This window comes from Motacilla alba, chromosome 1, assembly GCF_015832195.1.
Source record: "Motacilla alba alba isolate MOTALB_02 chromosome 1, Motacilla_alba_V1.0_pri, whole genome shotgun sequence".
NCBI lineage: Eukaryota > Metazoa > Chordata > Aves > Passeriformes > Motacillidae > Motacilla > Motacilla alba.
The window spans coordinates 56,794,460-56,819,802 of NC_052016.1; the positions used below are offsets into that span (position 1 = coordinate 56,794,460).

The following is a 25,343-nucleotide window of genomic DNA, read 5'->3' on the forward strand; positions in this document are numbered from 1 at the left end:
AAATCATCTCTGATAGACTAGAGAGATCTTCTTGAGAGGAATTCTTAGTTTTTAAAACCTTTACCAAGGCCTAACCAGAGCAACTTGAATGGGCTGAAAATATCATTATTTCAGTTTAGTCTATAACAAAAAGCAGAGCCTGGCCAAGTATTCAGCCAGGCTTTAACATCTTACTCTGAACTGTGGATTACAATTTCTAAGTTTTAGAGGTCTGTGAGGCTGGAAATAAATCCCCACAGACCAATGTCTACAGAACAGGTATTTATTTGCTTCTTGCAGCACTGGTGATGAGGGGGATTTCTTCACCTAACTCACGCACTTTTGTCAAATGCTGTGGTGTATTTATACAGTAAGTGCTCCTTAGTATCACTATGTCCCTACAACATCATCACATGTATGATCTCATGGTTATTAGATAGTTCTTTTGCACTGCACCCCTGCCTCCCCATTTCAGGGGTCATTAGGGGTCTGTGATGAAGGCTTCCAAGGTCTTCTTTGCATCCAAACTTTTCAACCTTGTCTTCAGAGCATGTGCAGTTATGGTATTCCTTGGTCTGTCTGGTCTTAACTGGCCTAAATTCTTTGTTTTGTGGCTAATTGCCTTTACATTTGCCAATTTCTCATTAGCAGTATATTATCTATCTCTAAAACTGTCCACCTGGTGAGTTTTTCCTTCTTCTTTGTCTATTCAGCATTAAGCAACTAGTTAACCATACACCAGCCATTACATTGTATAGAAAGTTATTTATATCAGGTTACATAGGTATAAAAATTATGATTCAGGTTATATTGGTATCAGGTTATACAGATACATTAGGTTATATTGATCTCTTATAACTCAAGCTATATAAGCACCTTGTAACCTAAGTTATATAGGCATCAGTTACAAACACTGTCCTATGCTCTAACATCTGTGAAGTTTCCAGGTTCTTTCAGGTGTTTACAACACTTGGGCCAAAGAAAAGAGGGATCACACATTAAAGGGCTAAATTACATTCATCTCACTGTACAACTGGTTCTGTGCAAAGTGTGAGGGTTTCAAGTGTTTATGACTCTCCTGCACAGGAACAAAAAGCAACGGCCTGTCAAACTGTGAGGAGGGCAACACTTAGAGCTGAAGTACTACAAACAGTTAAACTCAAGAGGTCAGGAGATACCAGTAAAATGAACTTTATTTCAAAGCTCTTTAAAAAGCTTCACAATAACACTAACAGAATTAGCATTTCCTTCATATTATGTACCCCACATGAAAAATGTATTGTTTAGCAAGAGATGAAACGTAAGCGTTTCTGCATGCTACTAACACATTTCACCATCTCATTACCTGATAAGTACTTTGGACTGCAACAATCAAAAAACCTCAGACAGAAGGATTTCTTCTGCAAAGTCCTTATGAAGGGGACAGACACTGGCTCTTTCTGACATACCCAATTAGATGTCCAGACAAAAGAAAACTACCTTGGCATCTACAAATGCCTACGAGTGATTCGATTATGACCTTTTAAAGGAGCAGTACATTTCAAAACAAGGGCTTCTTTTCATCTTTAGTGATGCAACTGGTTAAATACTGCACAGAAGCTTAGTATGAACTCACAATTCCACAGGAATCTGAAAGTTACCAAGGCAATTTTCCTTTTAGGATAGTCATGACCAACACTTTTACTATTCTTCCTCCCACAACATAACATATTCCCAGACAAGTCTTAAGAAAAAAAATATAAATAGTTTCCAAAACAATGCATTCCCACCCCCATCACATATGACAGCCAAAACATCTTCTGTCATGGGATGAAATAATTTGCTGCAAGTGCAGTGGCTTAGTCCAGGTCCATGTTAATGGTGTTTTGATCACTTGGATGACATTCGCCGTTTTGCTGAGGCATTTCAGAATTTTTTTCATCTCCCATGTCTTCAGTTTTATACTCACTCTGCTCACTTAATGGGTTTTCCTCCTTAGGAGAGTCAACCTTTGGTTTTGGTTGTGTCACAACAGGCTCACAGACATTGTTTAACTCCTAGAAAAGATGGAAAAGATGTGGGCAGAATGTGTATTAAGAAGCCACCAGCTTCACTAGTGTGAAAAATCCTGTGTCCAAAAGACTGCTTGAAATTGGCTTCTGCATTTGTTCTCCTGAGTCCAGACTGACAAGTACTTACTGTACTCTGAAACAAATTAATTGGTGTACTTTCTGATGTTAAGTGGGCAAAGTTCAACTAAGTATTTTGGATTTCACATTGGTTTTTTCCAATACTATTTTGTCTCTCAGTAAAACACTGAAAAACAACCTGAGTTTTTAAGGTGACTGAAAGACAAAATATCAATGAGCTCCACAGAATTGTATACAGTACACTAGAGGTCCTCTGCTTGCTGCTGATCTCCTCCTTTCCATATTTTCTACCTTTCAAGAACACTAGAGCACCAAGATGAAACTGGGGAAGACAAAAGGCACAGATACCAGTCTACTTTTAGCACCAACCCCTAAAGATAGTTTTTTATGGTACTTACCTGTAGCTTTGCCTTAATTTCACTTGAATGCACAGCTGGATCCTGATCTAAGCTCTTCTTAGCCTGGGCACTCACAGCATTATTCATCCACTCTACCACTTCACTAACACACTTCTCTACTTTCATCATTTCCATCTCATCGATATGGATGTATTTCTCATCCTGTCCAAATACAAACATTTTGTATCACTTAATAATGTAGTGAAGTTATGCCAACAGGTCTACCTCAATTATTTATAACTTCCAGTGGTACAAACAAATAGAAGTTAGCCACATGGGAGATCCATTACAGCAAGAGGCAACAGGAAATACAGATGTCAACATAAAGCTTCCTTTACCCAAATGAACAAGAAATCTGGTTCAAAGAGGGCATAGAAGCTTCACAAAAAGGTCATGCAATAAAATATAACATTCTTAACAAAGCTGATTAAAAAAATATTGCCTCCTGTTCTGGAGGAGCTACCTGCACTCCAGACAGTTCAGACACTGAGATTCTGATGTACAGGGAAAGGACCAGTTTTCAACTTTAGCATTCCCTACACCGCCACAGTTACACAATTAACTACTATCAAGAGAAGGACCTACCCAGCAACACAACCAATGAATCCATATTTAGAATTCTTAAATAAAACCAAGTATTTAAATATACTATTTATAATGATGCTAGTTATTTCACAAATAACATTATTAATGATATCACTTAATTTTGTAATCTGTAGCTGTGAAGACATAATTATTTCTGATATTAAGTCTCAGATTGACTTAATCTGAGTGTTGTGAGCCATCCTGTTAAAATTCTTTAAGCTGAAATTCAAGGAGCAAATTTTCAGACTGGAAAGCTTATCAAGAACATAATCTACAAATACCAATGAAAAAAAACCAAACACAAAAACCCCACAAAAAAACCAAGCCCCAAATACCCACATATAACAAAAACATGTTTTTTACTTTATCTTCAACTAGGTTTTACACTAATGCTTCTCACCACACAATAATTCTTGTCCCTGAAAGAGGAGCACATTTCTAAAAAACAGCCAGATCAGTTTTTTAAAGGTCAAGAATCAGACCACAAGTCTAAACTCTTTATAAGAACACCCTCTTCAGCCTGAAAACATCCAGATGTATCAAGCAACTGAAGATATGACACACTGCATGAGATTTTTTGAGTACTGGGAAACATTTGTGGTGTTAAATTTGTGACCTATATAGCAGTAGTTCACAGCTCATCTGAAAGTGCATTTGAAGCCCTCCAGCCAGTGAGCCTCACCGAAGCACTGCGGTTAAAAAAAGGCCACTTACTTTATTCCTGAATTCCCCAGCTATTGTAGCATAGTACTGGAGCCTGTGTCCCAATTCTTGTAATAGCCTTGGTCGTTCCTCTGCTTCCTGAAAGCGCATTTCAATTGGAGTACCTAATTTCTAGAAAAAGCAATTCCTACATGTTTATGTGATTCATTAACATTCATTAATGTTGTTTACCACAGTCTTTTGAAAATTTTGCTTTTTGGGCATATTAAAAGGCCTACCTTTAAATTCTCTAATTTTTCTACATACACTTGCTTTGCTTCATCCTCACCCTCTTCATACAGCCAGCCTTCAGTCTCTGCTAGGAGGGCAGAGAATCCCTGCAGATCCTGTGTGTCAATATAATTCAACACATCAAACATCAAAATACACACCAATCAACCATGTTTGTCTTGAAGTAACACAACAGAGGTAAATATACACATTAATCCTTAGCCTCCTGTATAAAAATTTAATTTCTACTGCAGCTTTTGCCTAATTTACTTACTTAAACCATGCCAGCTTCTGGACTAAGAAATATATCTACAACAAAGGTAGTGTTTATAGACTTTTGTATTTGATTAGGCCAATGCTTGGGGTGTAACTCTAATTCATGGTTTTGGCTACACATAAAGCAACACAGCTTCCCCTTCCAGTCACTAGCTCCAATTGGAAACAAAACTGTACTTCATTTGTGACAAAGCTTTCTTTCAGAGATATGTATTTGTTACGCCTAAGCTTAATTCTGGGTTAGTTGCTGCCATCATTCAAATGAAGTTCTGGTTTTGCAGCTGTGTCCAGGGTGGCTTTGAGCAAGTTTAACCATGATATACAAAACAGATACTTGGTATCAGTATTTTCAGAGAAGTTACTGAAACCATAACCTACCTTTTCACAAACAAATTTTTCATATGGTCCAGACAACTTGTCCCTGAACTCATATACATATTCCTCCACTGCATTCTTTGCATCATTTCTTTCTTTCTCCAGTTTATCTTGCATAATCATCTTTCCCTGTATACCACAGAAAATATTTTAATTAAAAAATAACAATGTTCAAACAGCATTCTAGGAAGCACAGCTCCCGTAAAATCTCCCAGAGGCCTCGGTTCACCTAACTGTTGAAATTCTCATTATTATGCAGTAGACTCATCTGAAGAAATGGGTTGCACTTCTCTGGATTACAACAGTTTAAATGAATCTGTGATGTCATTCCACGGATCAGTGCTCTGATACTAATTGCTATAAAGGACACTTCAATCTTTCAGACAAACATTTGTCAGTTATGTGTTAGAAGGCAGACAGTATGTTAGCTCATTGTTAATTGAGCCCACACTCCAGGGTGACAGTACAAGAGCAGAGGCTGCCTTGAAAAGCAGGTGAATGGTTAATAACTGCACACAAGAAAGCAGTCTAAACCACACTAACTCACCTCTGTTTCAATATACATATTGAGGAGATCTTTTCCTAACTGCCAAACCAAGTTAGCTTCAATGGGTAGTTCCACATTCTTCACTTTTATCTTGGGTTTTTTAGCTTCTGGGGGCTGATCACCTTTCTTCTCATTTGTCTGAGTTAGAAAGAAGAAAAATAAGATAATTTTCCTGACTTCTTTCTGATGAAGTACTACTATGATGAAAGACACATTAAGAGGAAGAACACACAAAGGTTTTCCCATGTTCTTTTAAAATCTTCAAAATATGCTCAGGAGGCACTTTCTTTTTGGGGATTCCACTTCCTATCCTAGTCTCCTTACAATCTGTTTCCAGCCAGTAAGCACTGAGCTGCAGCAAGGACATTCCTCAGATATATGCTGTGTTTGCAGGTTTTCCAGAAGTGTCCATATGTAATGTAGCAGTTCACTAATGATGCTGACAGGGCTTAAGATTTTTAACTCAAAGCATTTTTCATCTCGTACAGATGAAAAAATGAAATCACTAGCAATAACATGCAGACAAATGTTTCACACTGATTGTCTCCTTTTCAGTTTATGAATTCCTGATCCCAGCTTCCCTCAGCAGGTCTAATAAGCTTGGCCTCTAACTGCTGCTTAAATTGAAATGTCTGCAACCCAAATAAACGAGTTGTACAACACTGCAAGAAGATATGGAAGTGGTAGAGAAAGGCTTCTTACAGGAATTCTTTTGCAAACTCTGTACAGAAATCATCACAAGATATAGATATTATTTTTCACTATAGTAAAGATGTGAAAATGAAAAAGGTTCCAACATCAAGTTCCTTACTTTTCCTGAAATATATTACCATTTTAAAGCCATTATATAGGATAACATTTTCAACAGAGTTAAAGGGTCACTCACTTTCTTGACATCTGGGATTTTGTTTTCTTCAGAGGGAGGTTCTGATGAAGGGGGAGACTGTGACGTTTGCTGACCATCAGTTTGTACCTGGGACTGTGTTCCAGCCTCACTGTTCTCTTGCTGGATATTTTTCTGAAATGAAAGCCCAGGCACAAAGGATGTAGAAGGCATGTGCACTTGCATTTAAGTATAGGGCACTTCACTTCTGACGCACATACGGTACAAAGTGCCCTACAAAGCATTCTGTGCACACGCAGAAACACACACGCTTCAGCTATGGAGATACAGACTAGGTGCAAGTTTAGAAGGAGTTCATGAAAATGTCACCAGTGCCAGGCTTGCTGCACTGTACTTGTGTGCGTGTGTGCACATACTACCACTTTCTCTTACAAAAAGGGGCTTTTAATTTATTGAGTCAATGTTTACTTTTTCCCCCTCAAAACTATTAAAAGATCAAGTAGACTATAGCAATGTGCATTATTCCCCAGTGCTCCCCTCTCCTTCAATGCTGTAGAAAACAATTTAGTTTTCCCTTTCACAAAAAGTTTCAAAAAACTTTACTGATACAAAGGATTACATACAAATTCTTTCAACACAAAGTGTATAGATGATTAACTATCCAAATCCAGTTTTCCTCCTTGGAACGGCTGGATAACTATGGCAGCTGTAAGCAACCCCACCCTAAAACAACCCGCCACTATTTGGCACTTCACACAATAACTGACTTTGAAGTCCACACACTTTCAAGACAGCAAAAATTGTCTCCTGTTCTTGTAAAGACAATTTCCTGACAGCTACACACATCTTAAAATTAATCTCCTTTTGCTTCCCCAGAGGAAGGTATTTTTCTTCCAGAGTATATAAGAGCAGAACACACTTTCATCAATCAGTAAGGACATTCACACACAAGAAAGGTCAACTTACATCACTGAAGTTTTCAATAGGCCTCTGGTCCTGAGCTTCCACTTCAGTCTCAACACTGACATCTTCACACTCTTCACTTTTAACTGGTTCTACCATAGATGCAGTGGACACACTGAAAATGCCATGAGTATTGACACGGACTTTCACTTTGACTTTAGACTTCTCTCCATCTTTCTGGGCTGCCACATTCTGGATAACATACCTACCTAAAACCAAAAGAATCAAAACTCACACAGTGGAATTAAGTAGGTAATATTACAGAGCCAGGAAAACATCTCCCTTTTTCATAGACAAACTGTTTTCTAAATATTTGATGAAGCCTCCATGCTAACCTCATGGACCCTCAAATTAAATCAGTACTACCAGAAGAAAAAAGCCCAGCAAAACCGAAGTACACTGCTTTTCAGCCAACTTCATCTTATAAATCAAAGAGTAGGTTCTCCTGACACCATCAATAAATACAAAACTGGCGCTCTCTGTGTTACTAGTGGGCTGAAAGAAACCTACTGAAGGGCTTAGTCTAATGCCAATATTAAGTGGTGCCTTTCTAATACAAGTTAGTGCCCAACATAGAAACAATATTCCTAGAGCTTTCCTTACAGCTTCTAACACCCATGCAAGTCTGCCATTACCTTTTATTCTAGGGCAGAACCTAATTGTTCTGTAACTACTGTAATATTTGAAACAAGAATTGTGAAACTAATAGGCAGACAATTAGTTCAACAGTAAATGAAGAATCAGATGTCCTTGACATTAACCGCAGACATTTTTCCTTATGCATGGATTACCAAAAGAGTGACCTGGAGACTAGAATGCTCACTTAGCCACAGAGCACAAGTTCCCCAATTTCACAGGCCAAATATACTCATTTGCACACACCACTCCTTCAGTAGCAGATCTAGATCACAAATGCACAAGCTTTTACCTGCCTGCCTCACAGGATATGGAATGTAATCCTCTGTCTTGTAAATCCAATAATAGTGGAGTTGTGTGACCTGTTCTCTCTTTGGCCAATCTCATTAGAACTACTACTTCACTCATTAGTCATACCAATAATTCTGTTCTGAGCAAAGAATTAATTGGCAACTGACTTGAAACAATTCTGATCTTCAGTTGTGTTCTTACCAGTTTTCATCACAGCAGATAAACAGTTTCTCATTGGTCAAAGTCAAATTAATTGAACACTGACAAACCACACCATCAGTCTTTATGGTAAGAGTTAACCATAAAAGAAGTCTGATGTTTCTGTAACTACAGAATACAGTCAGAGAATCACAGAATGGCCTGGGTTGGAAGCAACCTTAAAGACTGCGTTCCAAACCCCCTGCCTTTCATTAGACCAGGTTGCTCAGGACCTCATCCAACCTGGTCTTGAATACATCCAAGGATGGGACATCCACAGCTTCTCTAGGAAACCTATTCCAGTGCCCCACCACCCTCACAGCAAAGAATTTGCTTCTAATATCTAATCTAAACCAGCTTTCTTGCAGTTTTTAAAGCTATTCCCCTTTGTACTGTCACTACTTGTGCTTGTAGTAAGTCCCTTTCCATTGTGCTGGTTTTTCAAAATACATGGCATGCAAACAAACAACATTTAATTGCATGTTTAGAACTCAAGAACAATTATTTAATTGGCCTGTCTTTACCATCAGTCTTTTTCTAACTAACCATGTTGTAAGCTCTGTGTAACTATCAGCATTGTCAAGCGCTGCAATTTGCCAAAAAGTATGAAAGAACTGCTTAGAAATGTTACATAAACAAATCTATACTGTAGTCTTGCAGCTGCCACCATTTCAGACTGCTTTGACTACAAGTTACTCAGCATTATGTCAATCCCAGAAGGTATAGGTAAAAACAACAACTAGTTACTCAAGACATGCTTTTTTATGTATAGGAGATATTATTCAATTATTCCTAGCTTGCTTCAGTGATAAGCATAAAAGAAGATTTAAAAAGCTATCTTTAGTAGTGATAACCACATTTCAGTTGTAGGCATTGATTTGTTTCCCCTTATTTCTTTGTTTAGCCACAGCAACATCATAAGCAAGAAAAATAAAAAATACCAATTCAGTTGCCTCAGGAATGGGAAAATTCTGAGTCCTTCAGAGACAAAAACCTGAATCATAACCATACTGCACAACAACAATTACTCTTTCATTTCAAATTGTTCTATTGGAGACAACACTATTTCCAGGACAATTACTTACCAATTTTTGATTCAGGATATGGGACTCCATTGGGATCAGAATAAAAAGCTTCTAGCTCAAATGGACCTTTCCTATAGAATGTAAGTACCTTAGAAAAGGGTGCTGCATGATTTCTGCTGAAGACCTCATGAACTCTGTAATTAAGGGAAAAGTATCACTTTTAGTAATGTATTTGAGCTGGAAGGTTTTGATATAGGGTCAGAACTCTATTTAGAGGAACATCATGTTTTGAAATATTTACCCTTCTGAACAATTCCAATAAAGACACTTGACTACTGTACTGCAAAGGAAAAGGATTTACTGTTCTCTACTGTAATGAGAACTTGTCCTATTCCACTATTTGAGCTTGGAATAGTGTATTTTGAATCATAATTTGCACCTCTCCTTAGTCTCAAAGGGATAATTATAGCCCTGTTAATTCCTTGCTCATTTATGTTCCATGGCTCAGCTGAGAACCCTGACACCAGATTATTATTCATTCCTCAACATGACAGAAAAACAATCAGCTTTACTTCGTGTTCTGCGGCATGTCCGCTATTATGCCAGCCTGATCCTAATTTCCACGTTTTGTCTCCTAACTGTGGAAGATCTCATCCAATAACCTAGATGTGAGAAAGTGAGAGCTTTACCTAGAACATGAACCCACAGGCTGCTCTCCTAAGTGACAGAACAATTAGGCCCTGCACCTCCACAGAAAACAGGAAGAAAAAAAGGCTGAACTACAAAGAATATGAAAAAAGTATCAACAGATCCCTCTTAAACTATGATTTTTCCACAGGTTGAACTTGGAGCTCTTTACATCCTAAAAAGCAATTGCATTTCCCGCAGGCATGGCACAATTAGTAACAGATGTCAGTCATAAGAGACTGCAGCAAGAAATTACTCTTACAAATGTTCAATTTTTCCTAGGTGTTAAATTCCTCCTGCAGTCAGATAAATAGCATCCATATAAGTTCACAATATTTCCATAGTACCTAACATTACTAATAAATCAAGAATCTTAGGTGTTGGGAACACCTTGCATAAAAAAAAACAAGAAGCCAGAAGGCAAAGTGCAATCAGGACCCAAGCACTGATCTAATTTTATATTCCTAATCCTGACAACCAGATAAAGGCAAGACAAGATACTAGTTGGTAGCTCTTTCACTTACTTTTAAAAAAAATCTTTATACTTTTACAAATGAGGAATTACAGTTCAAATTTCAACCTTTGTCTTTACAATCTTCCCTGTCAACCATCCCTAGTACATGGCCTATGGGTTTTCTGCATGAGAACGCCAAAATCCTAGTTTAAATGCAAGCAAGAACATGACTCCTGAACTATGAAGGTCAAAAGCTTAATGGAATGGTAGTCTGAGCTACCTACCCTTCAGTGTCCTCTGCTTCTGTGTTCCACAGCAGAGATATTGGAAAAGGTGTAGCATCTGTCACAGAAAATTCTCTCACTTTAAAAGCTGGAGAAAGAATGGCACACTGAAAAAATAATAAAAAAACAAACAAAAAAGCTTGCATTAAAGCTGGTTAACTCCTCTACTCCACTAGTCAAGACAGCAAAAAATTTTCAAACAAGTAGAACTGTATAGATTTTATTAGGCAGAACTATTTCAATACTCAATTTCAATGCAGTATGAGAAGAGAAATCTCACACACAAATGTTTACGTGCTGTGTTAGCAGGCCTTTTGCAGCTTGTGAGTAAAGGTAACACTAAGGAAATAGCAGGACTATAAAAAAAGGAAATGCTGTAGTGCTTAGTCCTAAAAGAAGTGTTTATCTAAAGGGCCCTGCTTCTTTCCCTGAACACAACTGACTGCTGGCAATGGGAAGCTGTCAGTGTGATGGAGTAAAGAAACAAGTCAAAGAGAAGAGGGTGAAATAAGACAAGAAGTTAAAGGAGAAAAGGAGGAACACAGAATGAGTGGCTTGCTTGTAAAACCTAGCTGGAAACAATAAAAATGGGAGGGAGACAGAATAAAGCCTGTTTCACATTGATGGCAAGCTGGAGACCAGGAAAGTCCAACTTGCAGTAGTTTGGGCTCTCCACAGATACTCCTTATACCTTGTTGAGTAAAAGTATCTTTCACCTTGAAAACAAATTTCTGGCATTAAAGAGCCCTAGATCGTGTTCTTCTGAAGAGCAGAGTAGGCTGCTTACAGAATGCACCCTGCAATAAAATACTGCAATAGAGTACTGCACCAGGGAGGAGTACTCTGGACTTTTTAAACAGTACAGTCCCATAAAAAGACCTAATGAAGACGTATGTTCCCTTGAGTACTTCAAAATGGACCACTTCTACAATTTTCCATAACTGCTTGACTAATTCTTCATAGAAGAAATACATCTTTTAATTTCATCAAGTGTTGCCAGTACTGTACCTGCAGAGCACAGCCCCTAGCAATGGCTTCATCTGCATTCAGTGTTGTACTGACATCCTTGCCAAAGAATTTAGCAATTCTCTCTTTGACAGCAGGAATACGGGTTGCTCCTCCCACAATCTCTACAGCATTTACATCTTCCACTTTCAGCTGTGTTTGTTCCATTAATGAAAGTAGAGGCATCTCTATCCTTTGCAGCAGGTCAGCACACAATTCTTCAAATTGTGACCTAAGAAAAAAAATTGAATTAACTAAAGAATGACTACCCTACAAGAACCTTGCCTGGTATTTGTTTCCAAACTGATGCTGACCAGGTTGGTTAACTACATTGCAAAGAGACCTAAAGCTAAACTCCTGTGAGTAGGCCAAAGTGGCAACCATAGACAAGGTAGTACACAAACAGCTGCTTTCAAATTTTCCTAAGCCTATCAATCTAGTTAAATAAGATAAAGGTTTTGTTTGGGCAGCTGTTAATGTATTTGTCTCAGAGCAGAGGTTACAGATAAGAAATCAGAAAACACTGACACTTCCTTCATAATGAAAAACTGCTGCCTACATACTGGAAGAAAAAGAACCCACCACTCTTAGCAGTAGCTACAGAACTAACAAATGAAGCCATGCCTGTGAACATGTGCAAGAGAGAGATTTCATTTACACTTGGACCATAATCAAGTCATCACCCATAAGCACTGCTTCTGCCCTCCATTTCTCTACCAATAACCACAGTACACTAAGAACAGAAAAAAAGAAATAAAGCTTAAATTGTTGCATCTTAAGAGAGTATGGGATTTAGGTTACCTAAAACATGCAGAAGGTCAAAATATGCAACAAACCCTCTGGTTTGCAAGCATCAATGCATGGTTTTAAGAACATATTCTACAAAAAGAATCTAAACTACTTATGCATGCTTTACTGCACTGAAACATTACTCAAGTAGCTGAACATCACGTTTCCCACTCTTAGCTACTCTAGCATTACAAAATGCCACAGCTATTCATCACTTACACTTAATTTCAGCACATTAAGTTTCTTTCAAACACTGAAAGAAACACTTGTTTAAAAAAATGGCCACTAAAGCAAATGCCTGTCTTGTACAGAACTCACCTGTTCATTTTTCCAGATACATCAGTATCATTCATGAAACACTCAATATTTAGGGGAATGTCTGTGCTATTTGAACTCATTAGTTTCTTCAGTTTCTCACATTCCTGATACAGACGAAGAAGAGCTCGAACTTTGGTTTTTGGATCTAGTTTGTACTTTGACTTTATTTCTGCACAAAAGTAATCTACCAGCTTTCCATCAAAGTTTCTCCCACCAAGGAAAGGGTCAAATGCTGTCCCAAGTACCTGGTTTGAAAGAACACAATTACTAGGTTTGACATTAATAAAATCAAAGGGAATAGCAGTCTTCCAATATCAGCAAGTCCTTGCTTCAAAATAATGTTGGTGACAGGTCAGCCTACCTTCCAATGCACAACCACATTAGCTAAAAATTGATCTTCAGTTTTACAGAGGAAATAAGACTAAATAGCTAAGTGACAATCCTAAATATTCTAAATTTTCATCCATACACATATTCATTTAGATAAAGCAAAATAAGTTATAGCACTTGTATTATATACCTTACATTTGTGTATGGCAAGAAATTTACTTGATTGAAACAACTCTAATGAAATTAAGGACACTGATGAAAACCTTCACCTTTGACTAGTTGGCACTTTCCATGCATTAAATTATTTCAGAATTAAAAAAATAATGCAGATTGGCAGGCTATTTAATTCTGATTGCTTATAGACCCTTTTACTTCCATTTAATCTTACTACCTTCAGTTTACTCTTGTTGAATGCACAGGCTGATACTTGAAATGCAGAATGTCCCATATCAACAAACACAACTATCCGTGGCTTCTCCTCAGGAGCTGGAAGGTCTTGTTTATAAATTCCGTAATTCAGCGCCACTGCAAAAGAAGTGTCAGGTATTATCCACACAATCTCTAGTTTCCAGCGGCATACCCCAACATCCCTGTGAACATTAAGCTATAAGATCAAAAGCATAAAGACAAATCCAGACATACACTTGTGCAAGATATACTATCTTCATGGAAGCTTTATTCCAGTAATCTAATCCTGTAGGACCTGAAAAGCAGAACATACTCCCTTAGTCATGCATATGCTCCCGAAACTTTTGTTTGGTTTTTTAGGCTTGGTTTTTTTTTTTTTTGCCTTGAAGAGTAATCAAAAACATAGAACATCTTAACAACAAAACCCAAACCGAGTTTTGTATTTACAGTGAGTATCTTCCAAGCTGGGAAGTTTTGTCTGAGAGTCGTATAAATGGTCAGCAGAGCCATGTGTCTGTTTAAAACCCTGACTATACTGAAAAAAAAGCCTTGGAAGTCATGAGGTGTTGATGTTTAATCAAGGAACTTCCTTTAGGACTGTCTAACTCCTGCAACTGTGCATCTGGGCAGTACACCAAATGAACAAGTAGTCCAGGCATACGTAGTGACTCCTAAATAAGTGCTCAGGGAGATAATCATCAATGGAGCTTGATCTCATCTACCCCTTCACACAGAAGACATTAAACCAAGAAAAGAACAGCAAGTTCTTCAAATATTTATCTTATAATTGCCTTTTCAAGTCAGTCCTTTTTCCAAAGTACTTAAATGCACCCTCTATCCCACCTGTCAATTGCAGAAACTGCTATTTTATCCTATTTACCTGCTGTCATGTCATTCATTAATCTAAGACAATTTAGACCAACAATCTGAGCTGCATCCAGAAGAGATCTCCTTTCAGCATCTGTGAAAAATGATGGAACCTGAAGAAAGTAGGTGAGAACACAAAGTTATTTCCAGAAAATGAGACATTGCACCACTTATTTGAAAGTATTAATTTAAAAATTGTATCTATTCCTCCTCTTTGAAGAGGATACTTAGTGCAAGCTTCTAAAGTGCAATTACCGTACTGAATTGACACTTTAGATATTCTATTCAGAGATGGAATTAAACCAGCATCAGCTAGTTTACATGAGCACACACTAGCAAGAAACAAATGAGTAATTTGTATACAAATGCTAATAACAGTAAGTGCTGGCCCAAAATACGAAACTGGGTATTATGAAGACAGTGACATGGAATACCTTAATCAGAACTAGCAGGTAGACTCCCGTCCACACAAGGAAAGAGGGAAGTAAAAACATACAGCAATACTACAGATGTCAGAGATGCAAAGAAATAAGGGATAACAAATGAAGAGAATCTATTTTGGCAGAAATTACTTTGGGCAAGAAATGCTAAGAAATTCTGAAGGAACATGCTGCTGAAAATTTTCTACAGATCTCTCGCACTGGCATTGGACACTGCCTTCAGATGTCCCCCTTCAGGGACACATGAAGAACTAGCTTTCCAGGTTCAACTGGAGAATCAACATTTCTAATAATAACAGAGCTAAATATTCCTAGATGCAACATGAGACAGACTTGTTCAGAGTCATTGAGAACAGAGAGGCAGGTGTTATTTTATACTTGGAGCTTTGCAATGGAATGACTGATCTTGATCTGAAGTCATTTTCTGTGCAGTCATAACAGTGAAAGACACAAAAAAGTTTGCTGAAAGGATGAAGATAAACAGGACAGAAACAAAAATATTCAGCTGAAAAAGGGCAAATCTTCATAAACAAAGGAAATTGTTCAAAGCTGTTATCAAATTGTTTTAAATCCAAAAAAACCCCACAAATGTATATATTTACTTCAATGAGTAATTATTATGCTTGTCATGAAAGCAAGCTGTTCCAGAAGGATATATACCTGGAACAGCTATATATCCAGAAACATTTTGGCTCCAAAGGTCCAGACATTTCCAAGAGAATGAGTTCATGAAGTCAGGGTCTGGAATATGGCAGCAGCCCTGGGATTTCTTTAAGTCAAAAGCTCTATAGCTAGTTTGGATTAATCCCTTTGTAAGTGCTTAGCAGAGTTCTTTTTCACTCTGCATGAATAGAAACAAAATGCCCTCAATAGCTGAAGTTAAAAGACATAATGTTCCTGTACACTACAATTACTTACAGAAATAACACAGTCTGTTACTGGCTTTTTCAGGTTACTCTCTGCAGTCTCCTTCAATTTAGTCAGCAGCATAGCTGAAATCTGTTCCACACTGAAGATGTGCTCCTCATCCATGTACATGACCTGGATAGAATAGGTAAAATAATTCCATTAGTTCAACTGAAGAAAATTACATACATTTAATGTTCTTTGATACACTGCTGGCTAATACTCTATGAATCATGACATGCTTCATTATTTCATTATAGAACTTCAGTTTACAATTTAATTTCCCAGCTGACTGTTTATAGAAGCAATAATTCCATTCTGTCTTAAAACATCAAGAACTGTATCAACTCCATAGATTAAGGAAATGGCCAAAAGTGACACAAGTTTAAAATGTGGCATGCCATTAAGTAAAAATAGCCATCATTTTTCAAACTGATGCCGAATGCAAAAAAATGTACAGAAGTACTTGCTGTGAATTTTTCCTCAGCATTTTTATCCTTCTGCTCAAGTATGTGAGACGTCTCTGAAAGGAAGAACTGTGCAACAACAATTCACCTAGGCCCATGAAAAAACTAAAAGCTTAAGATAAAGCTTAGCAAAAAGGTTTTTTTATTGCTCTCTTAGCAAAAATCATTCTTGAAGCACCATTTTTATCATGCAATAGAATATATGTCAATGATGAAGTGAAGTAACATGTTACAGCTGATGCTTGAAAGTAACACTTCACTTTTATTCACTGAGTATGATTTGGGGAAAAATTAGGCATTTTGATTTTAACAGAAAAAATGTTTTCTGAACCTCCCAGTCTTATTGAATTTTACTGAATCAATTATTAAAACTTATTAACCATACTTAAATAGAAATAAATACTAATTTGTTCTACAAGCAGCCTAAGAAAAACAAAAGCAAAAATACCAAGTAGTAGTGCTCCCCCAACACTAGACTCTCATATAGTACAAGACTCCTACACACACATTAAAGGAAACCGATAATTTCTGTCTGAATTTATCTGTTAACCTCACAAATCACAAACAGCAAAAGAAAAATCATCTTCCCTTTTTTTCCGTGATCTATGCACTACTTAGGACTGGTCTATACTGAAGTTATGAGGAATCAGTTCATGCTTAAGTCTTCAACAGTGAAGCAACACTGATTGTTATGCCAGCAAGGCTTCATTATCAGTAATTGCACATATTTCTGTAAATGGACACAATGTTATTAACAGCACCTAGTCTATGAAAAGCTGACATTGTATCAGTGAAGTCCTTGAAATGTAAGCAAGAGCCACACCTGTAACATTGTAGGAGCTGGTTTTGAACACCTCTTTACAAGTAAATGACTCCAGACAGTCCACTAAAGACACACTTGCCACTCATTTAAGGCAATCACTCCAAAGAAGAGTTCTGAGTATTTTCTAAAGCGTTTGTAAAACACCTAATAAGTCTGCTGCAATGCATTCCACACTAGTGACAGAAAGTCATACTTTGAAGTGAAACCATACGACCTTGTAATTATCTTAGCAGTTTTTCTGCCAGTGTGTTTGAGCTAAATGTGCAATTTGCCAACAGGGAAACTTGCATTTCAGCAATTATTTGTAAATGAACCTTAATTTGAAGGTTAACATCCACTATTTAAAGATAAAGCTGTCTATTTATAGAAGAGCTCTTCTTTAACAGAAAGATTAAAACAACCTACCTTTAGGGTAATTAAAAGAAACCCATATTTTCATTACTAGGTGCTGAAACGCAAGACTTCAGATTTAGCTATACAACCCAGAAAGATATACTGCAGATTTACCTTCACTCCAACTCCACCATTCTTCATGGGAACCAAATCATAGCTCAACTTTTCTTTTTCCTTCTGAACAAAAGGATCATTAAATGCACGGCCATGGAATCTCTTGAAGTTTGATACAGTGTTGTGGGCATGAGTAATTTGCTGTAAAGAAATACAGGATAGTTAGAAATCCACTCTTAAATCAGGCTGAAATGTTCAGTGCTGTTCTGAATGGCCCCAAGCACAGGTCAAGTTTTCAGACAACCACTCACTCCCTTGTCACAGCTTTATTTAACACTGGTAATTACTGTCTGGTACTTTTTATCAGCTCATTAATAAGTTAAGACACAGACTTCCAGACCATTACTTAAGGATTATAAAACTATCTATCTCTGAAACCTTGAGACAACTGGGTGAACAATAACATGATCAACAAAGTCTATTACTTTAGTCAACTAATTTAGAATCATATAACTGTTTAAGTTGGAAAAGGGCTTTCAGATCAAGTCCAGTTATTTACCTAACACAGCCAAGTCCACCAATGTTCCCAAAAGCCACATCCACACACCTTTTACATACCTCCCAGAACAGCGACTCCACCACTTCCCTGGGCAGCCAGTTCAGATGTTTGCAAACCATTCCATGAAAAAATCTTTTCCTAACAGCCAATCTAAACTTACCCTGGTGCAACTTTGTGCTCCTTTTAGGTTATTATAGATAGTGATAAGGGCACACCTGAGCTTCCTCTTCTCGAGGCTAAACACCCTCCAGCTCCCTCAGCTGCTCCTCCTCAGACTTGCACTCCAGACCCTTCCCCAGCTCCATTGTCCTTTTCTGGATTCACTCCAGCACCTCAGCATCCTTCTTGTAGTGAGGAGCCCAGAACTGAACCCAGGATCTGAGGCGTGGCCACACCAGTGCGAAGTACAGGGGCACAATCCCTGCCCTGGTCCTGCCAGCCACACTACTGCTGATAAAGGCAAAGACACCATTGGCCCTCTTGGACACACACTGGCTCATGTTCAACCACTGTCAAACAGCACTCCCAGGTCTTTTTCCACCAGGCAGCTTCCCAGCCACTCTGCCCCCACCCTCCAGTGTTACATGAGGTTGCTGCAATTCAAGTGCAGGACACTGCACTCATTGAACCTCATACAGTGGCCCTCAACCCCACAATCCAGCCTGTCTACATCCTTTTGTAGAGCCATCCTGCCCTCCAGCAGATCAACACTCCAGCCCAACATGGCTTCACCTCCAAACCAACTGAAGGTGCACTCGATCCCCTTTTCCAGATCACTGATTAAAATACCAGATAGGGCTGGCCCCCAGTACTGAGCCTTGGGGAACATCATTGGTGATAGGCTGCCAGCTAGATTTAACTCCATTCATCATAACACTCTGGGCCTGGCTATCCAGCCAGTTTTTAACCAGTTAGGAGTAACACCCCAGTTGTGCCAGTCATCCCCCCATGTTGCCACAATGGCAACTGTGTCAGAGTTTTACTGTTGTACAGTGGTGTCCAGCTCCTCCTCTTTACTGCCTGTGTTGCAGGCATTGATGCCTGCAGGCATGCACTTCAGCTGGGCTATTGATCCTGCCCTTTTTTGCAGAGGAGAAGCCCTAGTTCCTATGTGACCATTCTCAGGAGCTTCCACAGTTTTTAAACACATCAATAATAACCCTTGTGTCACTGCTGCTGCATGGATCTCCATCCCATCTCCACCAAGGCAGCAGAGTGAATGACCTCACCAGAGCACTCTATCTCAAACAGTGCGGTGGAACGCCCCAGGCTTATCTCTAGCAAATTTGGTTGTACGTCTTCCCCCTCCAATTCTGGCTTAAAGTTATCAGTGATCCCTGCTAGCTCCTGCGCAAAGATCCTTTGCCCTCTCTGAGACAGGTGTACCCTGCCTGTTGCTAGCAGTCCTGCTGTCATGTAACTAACCCATGATCAAAACCCCCAAACTCTGCCAGTGGCACCAGGTTCAGGTATTGGTCTGCTGGCTCTTCCTGTTTCCTCCTTCATTTCCTGCAACTGGAAGGATAGAGAACACATGATAGCACTTTTTGTGCTCCTGATCTCTTAAGCAGTCATTCCAAGGCCCTGAAATCTCTCCTGATTGCCCTTGGACTTCCTAGTGCAACCTCATCACTGCCAACCTGAGAAACCAATAATGGGTAATTATCTGACAGCCATACATGGGTAGGAACTTGGACCTCAGAGAAAAAGCAGACTTTCCTAAGAAGTGGTTCCTGTCAGCATATTGGCCCTTCTGCTCCCTTCCAAAGGCAATCTCCTATGGCAATTTCCTGTCTCTTTTCTTCAGGGAAGCAGTCTTGGCATAGGCCAACCTAATCTTGGTGACAGATTCCTCCCTATCACTTCAAGTCACTGTTTTTCAGCAGGTGGAGGAGAGAGAAAGGAATCCTCTGTCTGTCCTGTGTGCCTCCCAGGCATGCCCCAGGGAAGGCAGGGTGCAATTCCACTATATCATCTCTCTCTCACACTCCCTGATAGTCCTCAACCTACTCACCTCCCGCCAGAGTTCTGTCACTACGTGGAAGAGTACCTGGGCACATTCCCACATCTGTGCTCACAGGTGCCACCCACTACTGGTATTGAGAGCACTCACCCTGCAGGTGCCACCCAGTACTGGCAGCGTGCTCCCACCAGAGCTGTCTGGGCAGCTGTGCCAGCCGTGCCGGGTGTGGAGCTGAGCGAGGCCGTGGCTTTCTGCCAGGTGGATAGCACTGCTCCCTGGCTGGGCTGGCACTGCCTCAGCACCCTTCCTGCACACTGCTGTGCCACACCCTGCTCACCAGTGCTCCCTAAGGGCTTCTTTTATATTTGGGGGAAACTGCTGTTGTTGCTCCTTGCCCCACCTAGGTCCCATCAGCCACTGCCACTCAAGCTGCGGTTTCTGGCAGCTCTTGTCTGCCTGTGACACTCCCCCAGTTCAGGAAATCCCCCTGTGCACTGCACTGGAGCACTCTGACTGTGCTGGCAACCAGAGCCACTCACCTTTCACCTCTTGCATCGCATTTCTGTCACCATCGCATTTCTTGGGTGACAGAACTTAGACTAAATTCAAATGTTTAAAGATTGCAACTACACGTGAAGCTGCCTTCTCTGTTTGTAAGCTGGCCCTCCGACCCAAGCCACACCACCTCCACCTCAAACATCATTACATTAAGCACAAGCAAGGGCTTTCCTGGTTACTAAGTATCAAGCTTAAGTGTCCCCATACATTTCAATACTTACTTTTTCCTCCTTGAGCTACTTTGAAATCACATCATTTCCTTGTTCACACTCACCTAGCAGCAGCTCAAATTCCTGCACTAGACCAAAGAAGAATACAGTGCATAGACAACTTGGAACTTTTTTTCTAACATCAGCTTGAACTATGTGCTAAACTACAATACAAGCTCCCCAGAGCAAGCAAGTGACATAAAGAAGCATTCATTATCAGAAATGCAAAGCACAACAGAAACCAGACAACTAGAGGAGCCTAAGAGATAACTCAAGTATTTCAGAATAGACTTAATTCTATTTTATTAGACAAAAATTATATTAGTGTGTTATTATCTACGGGATAGATTTCTGCAGGCACCAACAGACTGCATGATAGCAACTCAAAAGCTGAGCATACAAAGGAATATTTCTAGCATTCATTACCCTCAAAGAAAAGCATCAATTCCTGGTTGCATAAAAAATTTTCCACCATGAAAGAGAAGAATTTGAGCTGCATCTTGTACTAAAAAACTACTCAACTAGGACAGCTCTCCTACAGAAAAGCTCCCTGACAAAAAAAAGGAGGCCATACTCCTACTAACAAACAGTAACTTTCAGACAGCTGCGTCTGTGGAAAGATATCACACTTGGACTGCCTGCTGAGAATCATCCTTGGTTTATTCTAATCACCAAACAGTGCTCAGCAATTAATAGCACAAGCACAAGTTAACACAGGCCAAAAATCATGCCAGGAACTATTCCAGTACTTAAATGTGATGGAGTAGTTAGGTTCCTGTGTTGAAGATTGTTGCCCAGCATGGTTTTATTTATTTGTATAGCCACAACTTCAGAGTGCTTGAATGCTACGTATTTCAGAGCTGTATGGCTGAAGACCGTAGCAGCAGGAATTATTACCATGTAGTGGGTAGAGAAGCACAAACACTCTGGCAGCTTTTATAGCCTAATTTAGAATTAACCTCAAAGCCTTTTCTAAGAGAACAATCTTAAGATATTTTTAGAGTAATTGTATGCCATTAGGTCTGTAGCATGTTTTAATATCTTCCTGCTTAGTCACAATTAAGAAAGCTGAGAATTATGATCTGTTAACTAACGTACTGTTCTCATCTCCAGTGCTGCCACTCTTACCTAAAGGTTACAGAAATTCGCTGAAAATTTGCTCCAGCAGCAATTTCTCAATTATTAAAGAGAGCACCTTTGAGTATTTTGAGGTCTCTCACAAAATCACACTGTAGAAATCACCAGTCAAAAAGCTCTTTTTATTTTGTGGGATTTTTTTGGGGTTTTTTTTGCTTCTTATTTTTCAAATGAAAACAATCATTGTACTCCTTAATTTAAGTAGCTACTACACCCTAAGACACCAAAAATGTAACTCTCAGTAGTCCATGTCAGGAAGTTTTCACATTTCCATGTCAGGAAGCACAATTCACATCTTAGGCCATCAGCCAAACTGGACCATTTACAACTACAGAAATAAATGATCTGTCATCTTTTATCATTTTAGGTATCACGTTCTTTTTTCCTGGCAAAAATATTTAGCTTCAGCTTCTAGGAGAGCCAAGCATGAAACACTCAATCAGTAACATCATACAGGTTAGTCTGAAGGTAACTAAAGTCACAGGTGTTCATCACTGCCAATACACACTTGTAAATGCAACCTAAGAGAGAACCGGCCCCACTTTCAGCTTACTTCATGTTTTCCACAGCACATCCACTGGAACAATCTAACAATACTGAAACATGCTTGAGAAAACATTGGGTTTAGATCGTTTCCCACTTTGAGTAACAATTCATTTTTGCACACTAATGAATCATACTAGTTTCTGACTTGTAACAATGCCAGCAGTCAAGTCAGCAATGCTGAAATGAAATTTAGGAAAAAAAAAACCACAAACACATGTATTTACTTTATTACCCCAAATGCTAACCCGTAACTGAATGTGTATGTGCTTGTTAACATGTGAAGTATTCGTACTGCCTCGGCTATTCAAAATTAAGAGTGCAATGCCAGTGGAATAAAGTCTCCTTTAGTGCTCTCTCCATGGAAACCCACTGCAGTCCTTTTGCTACATGAGAGAGATGCACAGGCCAGCGGAGGCTGCATGCTTGATCTTCCAGCAGCAGTTATGTAACAAGGTACAATACCTAAGGATTTATTTAATCATTACAGTTTGTCATTCTGAGACTTGTTGGAATTCAGTTCTCCTTCTAAACCGAAAATACTACTTTAACAAAGAAAACACTCAATCTTTCAAAGCACCTCTATCAAAAAAAAACCCAAACAAACAAAGAATCACAAAAATACCCAAAATAAGGACTTGCACCTTCAAAACCAGAGGCATTTAATTTACAGCAAATCCAAAGGTAGTAAAAAGTACCCTAAATAGCTTTAAGAATCTGAGCCAAACCTCTCCCCTTACATCTAATTTTAAGAAACTATATACAGAATTTAAAATGTTTTCCTTCAAGTATAAGGAAAATCCTGTATACAATAATTAGGAAAAGGAACCCAGAATTCTTAACTTGTCAGAATATGAACATATTCAACTGGAAAGTATTACATTAATGAAAGAGAGAGCAGAAGCATTCTAGCAAAAACATCCCACATTTCTCCAAAGAAAGCATGGCAGCATAGTGCAGCATTTCTAAAATAAAAGGCTCAACAAGAAACTGAGGCTGTTTGGCTTTAAATACACACAGCCAACTCTTTTTACACACACCGGTACTTCAACAGTTTGCAGCAGGAAATGACCTACCTGGTTTTTAGCCGCAACACCAATAGCTCTGCTTTTGGATCCAAATGAAACCACCGACCTGGAAAGAACAACAGGCTAATTAACTCAGTCTTGACAACAAACACGACTGAGAAATGTCATGGATTCCTTTTCTCTTACTGCAGATAAAACACCTAAGCCTTTCCGTCAAAGTGCCCTTCTTTGAGTTTACAGTAAAAAAAACTACAAGAAGACTTTTATCCGTCTTAAAGCCCTGGCTCGAATCCAGGACTTTTCACAATGGCTTATCCAAACGGTAAAACAGGATGATCGCAATTCAGAGCTCACAGCCGGACTACACCCTACCCGTCTGTGCATGGCCGCTCCTAACTTGTCAACTAACTCCCGCTTGGAGCCAGAGGCTTTCTATATCTAACCTCTGACTAAAGGCGAGCTGCCCTGGAGCAGCTGGCGGAGCCCATCCCACGCAGCAGGAGCGGGAGCGTGCTCGCCCGTGTCCCAGTTAACCCGGGCCGCCCCCACGGGGATCCTCCTGGCCGCCCCCGCGCTCCCAGCCCGCCGCACCTCCACCCGAGCGGGCTCCGCGCAGCCCGGCAGCCCCCAGCACTGCTCGCGGGACGCGCTCCGGCTCCGGGGCAGGGAAAGGGTCCGGACTGGGGCAACAGAAAGGGTCGGGACCCGGGAGCGGGACACCGGGGAGCAAAGCGGGTGGAGAGCGGGGCACAGAGCGGGTCAGGGTCGGGGGCAAAGGATGGCGGTGGGTACAGCGGGACCCAGCGGCTGAGGGAACCGGGGCGGGAAGGGGAGCACGGGGGCACACAGCGGGTCGGAGGGACACACAGCGGGCTGCCGCCTGACCCTACCACCCTGTACCCACCCCCGGCAGCCCACGGAGGCGGCGAGTGCCGGGGAATGCGCTGGCCCCGCACAGCGGGGACCCCCCCCCCCCCCCACACGCCCCGCCGCGAAACTTCCAGCAGCTTCCCCACGGCGGGCGCTCCGCCGGGCACAGACCGGCCCCCGCCCGCTCGCCCCCCCCTCCACCCCATCCACTCACGGCGTGCACCGGTCGCTGAACTCGTTGGCGACGGTCTCGATGCCGCCGGCCCGCGCCACAGCGATGTAGCAGCTCTGGAAGCCCAAATCAAAGCCCACCACGGCCATGGCTCCGGCGCCAGAGGGAGGCCCCCGCTCTGCCCGGCTCGCTCCCGGTGCTGCTGCGGCCGCCGGTCCCCGTAGCGCGCGCGGGCGGGCGGGCGGGGAGGGGACGCAGCGGCGCCGCCGCCGCTTTAAATATGACAATGAGGCGAAGTTTCCAGAAACTGCGGCAGCCACTCTCCGGCTCCACGTGCGGCTTCCGCTTCCGCCCTCGGCCGCCTTCTCGAACAATTCCCGCCAATCGGCGGGGCCGGGCGCCGTGACGTATGCCGTTCCCACGGCGACCGCGGACGCCGCCGGCCCCGCGAGGGGCGGGGTCAGGCGCGCGGGGCGGGGCCAGGGCGCGGAGGAGGCGGCGGGGGCCGGGAAAGGGCGGGGGCCGGGAAAGGGCGGGGGCTCGGCGGCCTGGAGTGTGCGGGAGAGGGGCGGAGGAGCCGCTCTCCGTGTGCATGCCCCCGCTTTAATGCCCCGGGCAGCCTCTCTAGCGCTCTTTGTCGCCTTGTTGTAGGTATCTCCCTCCTGCGCTGGCAATCCTACGCACCGCCGGCTCTCTGCAGAGGGCTTTTGTCTCGGTGTGCCACAATCCACTGGAACATAAATGTTCTGTTGCCTCCTAGCAGTCCAGCTCTAGCTTTTTGTACAAGACGCCATCCCTCCTAGAAGAAGCCTTAACCTTCTGCATTCCGTATGGGGGTGTGGTGGTTGCACAGCCCCTGATTTCGGTTGTCAGCAGTACATCCATCCCGGAACCAATTCG

At 40.9% G+C, this 25,343-nt stretch overlaps 1 protein-coding gene across 3 annotated transcripts; it reads right to left on the reverse strand.

Annotated features, from left to right (window-relative positions):
• Positions 1–1,154: 1,154 nt before the first annotated feature.
• Positions 1,155–24,790, reverse strand: HSPH1 (heat shock protein family H (Hsp110) member 1). 3 transcript variants are annotated; one of them, XM_038144960.1, is made up of 18 exons: positions 24,486–24,790; positions 23,450–23,507; positions 17,465–17,605; positions 15,680–15,802; positions 14,335–14,434; positions 13,438–13,571; positions 12,717–12,961; positions 11,613–11,841; positions 10,605–10,711; positions 9,240–9,373; positions 7,033–7,238; positions 6,109–6,240; positions 5,223–5,360; positions 4,679–4,804; positions 4,033–4,140; positions 3,806–3,925; positions 2,507–2,668; positions 1,155–2,015 (listed from the first exon to the last, which is right to left on the reverse strand). In XM_038144960.1, the coding sequence occupies exons 1-18, from the start codon at positions 24,590–24,592 to the stop codon at positions 1,818–1,820; spliced, it is 2,568 nt and encodes an 855-aa protein (XP_038000888.1). In that variant the 5' UTR covers positions 24,593–24,790; the 3' UTR covers positions 1,155–1,817. The 3 variants fall into 3 exon arrangements, with proteins under 3 accessions (XP_038000888.1, XP_038000904.1, XP_038000896.1); XM_038144976.1 differs by lacking the exon at positions 24,486–24,790 and adding an exon at positions 23,655–23,800; XM_038144968.1 differs by lacking the exon at positions 6,109–6,240.
• Positions 24,791–25,343: the final 553 nt, after the last annotated feature.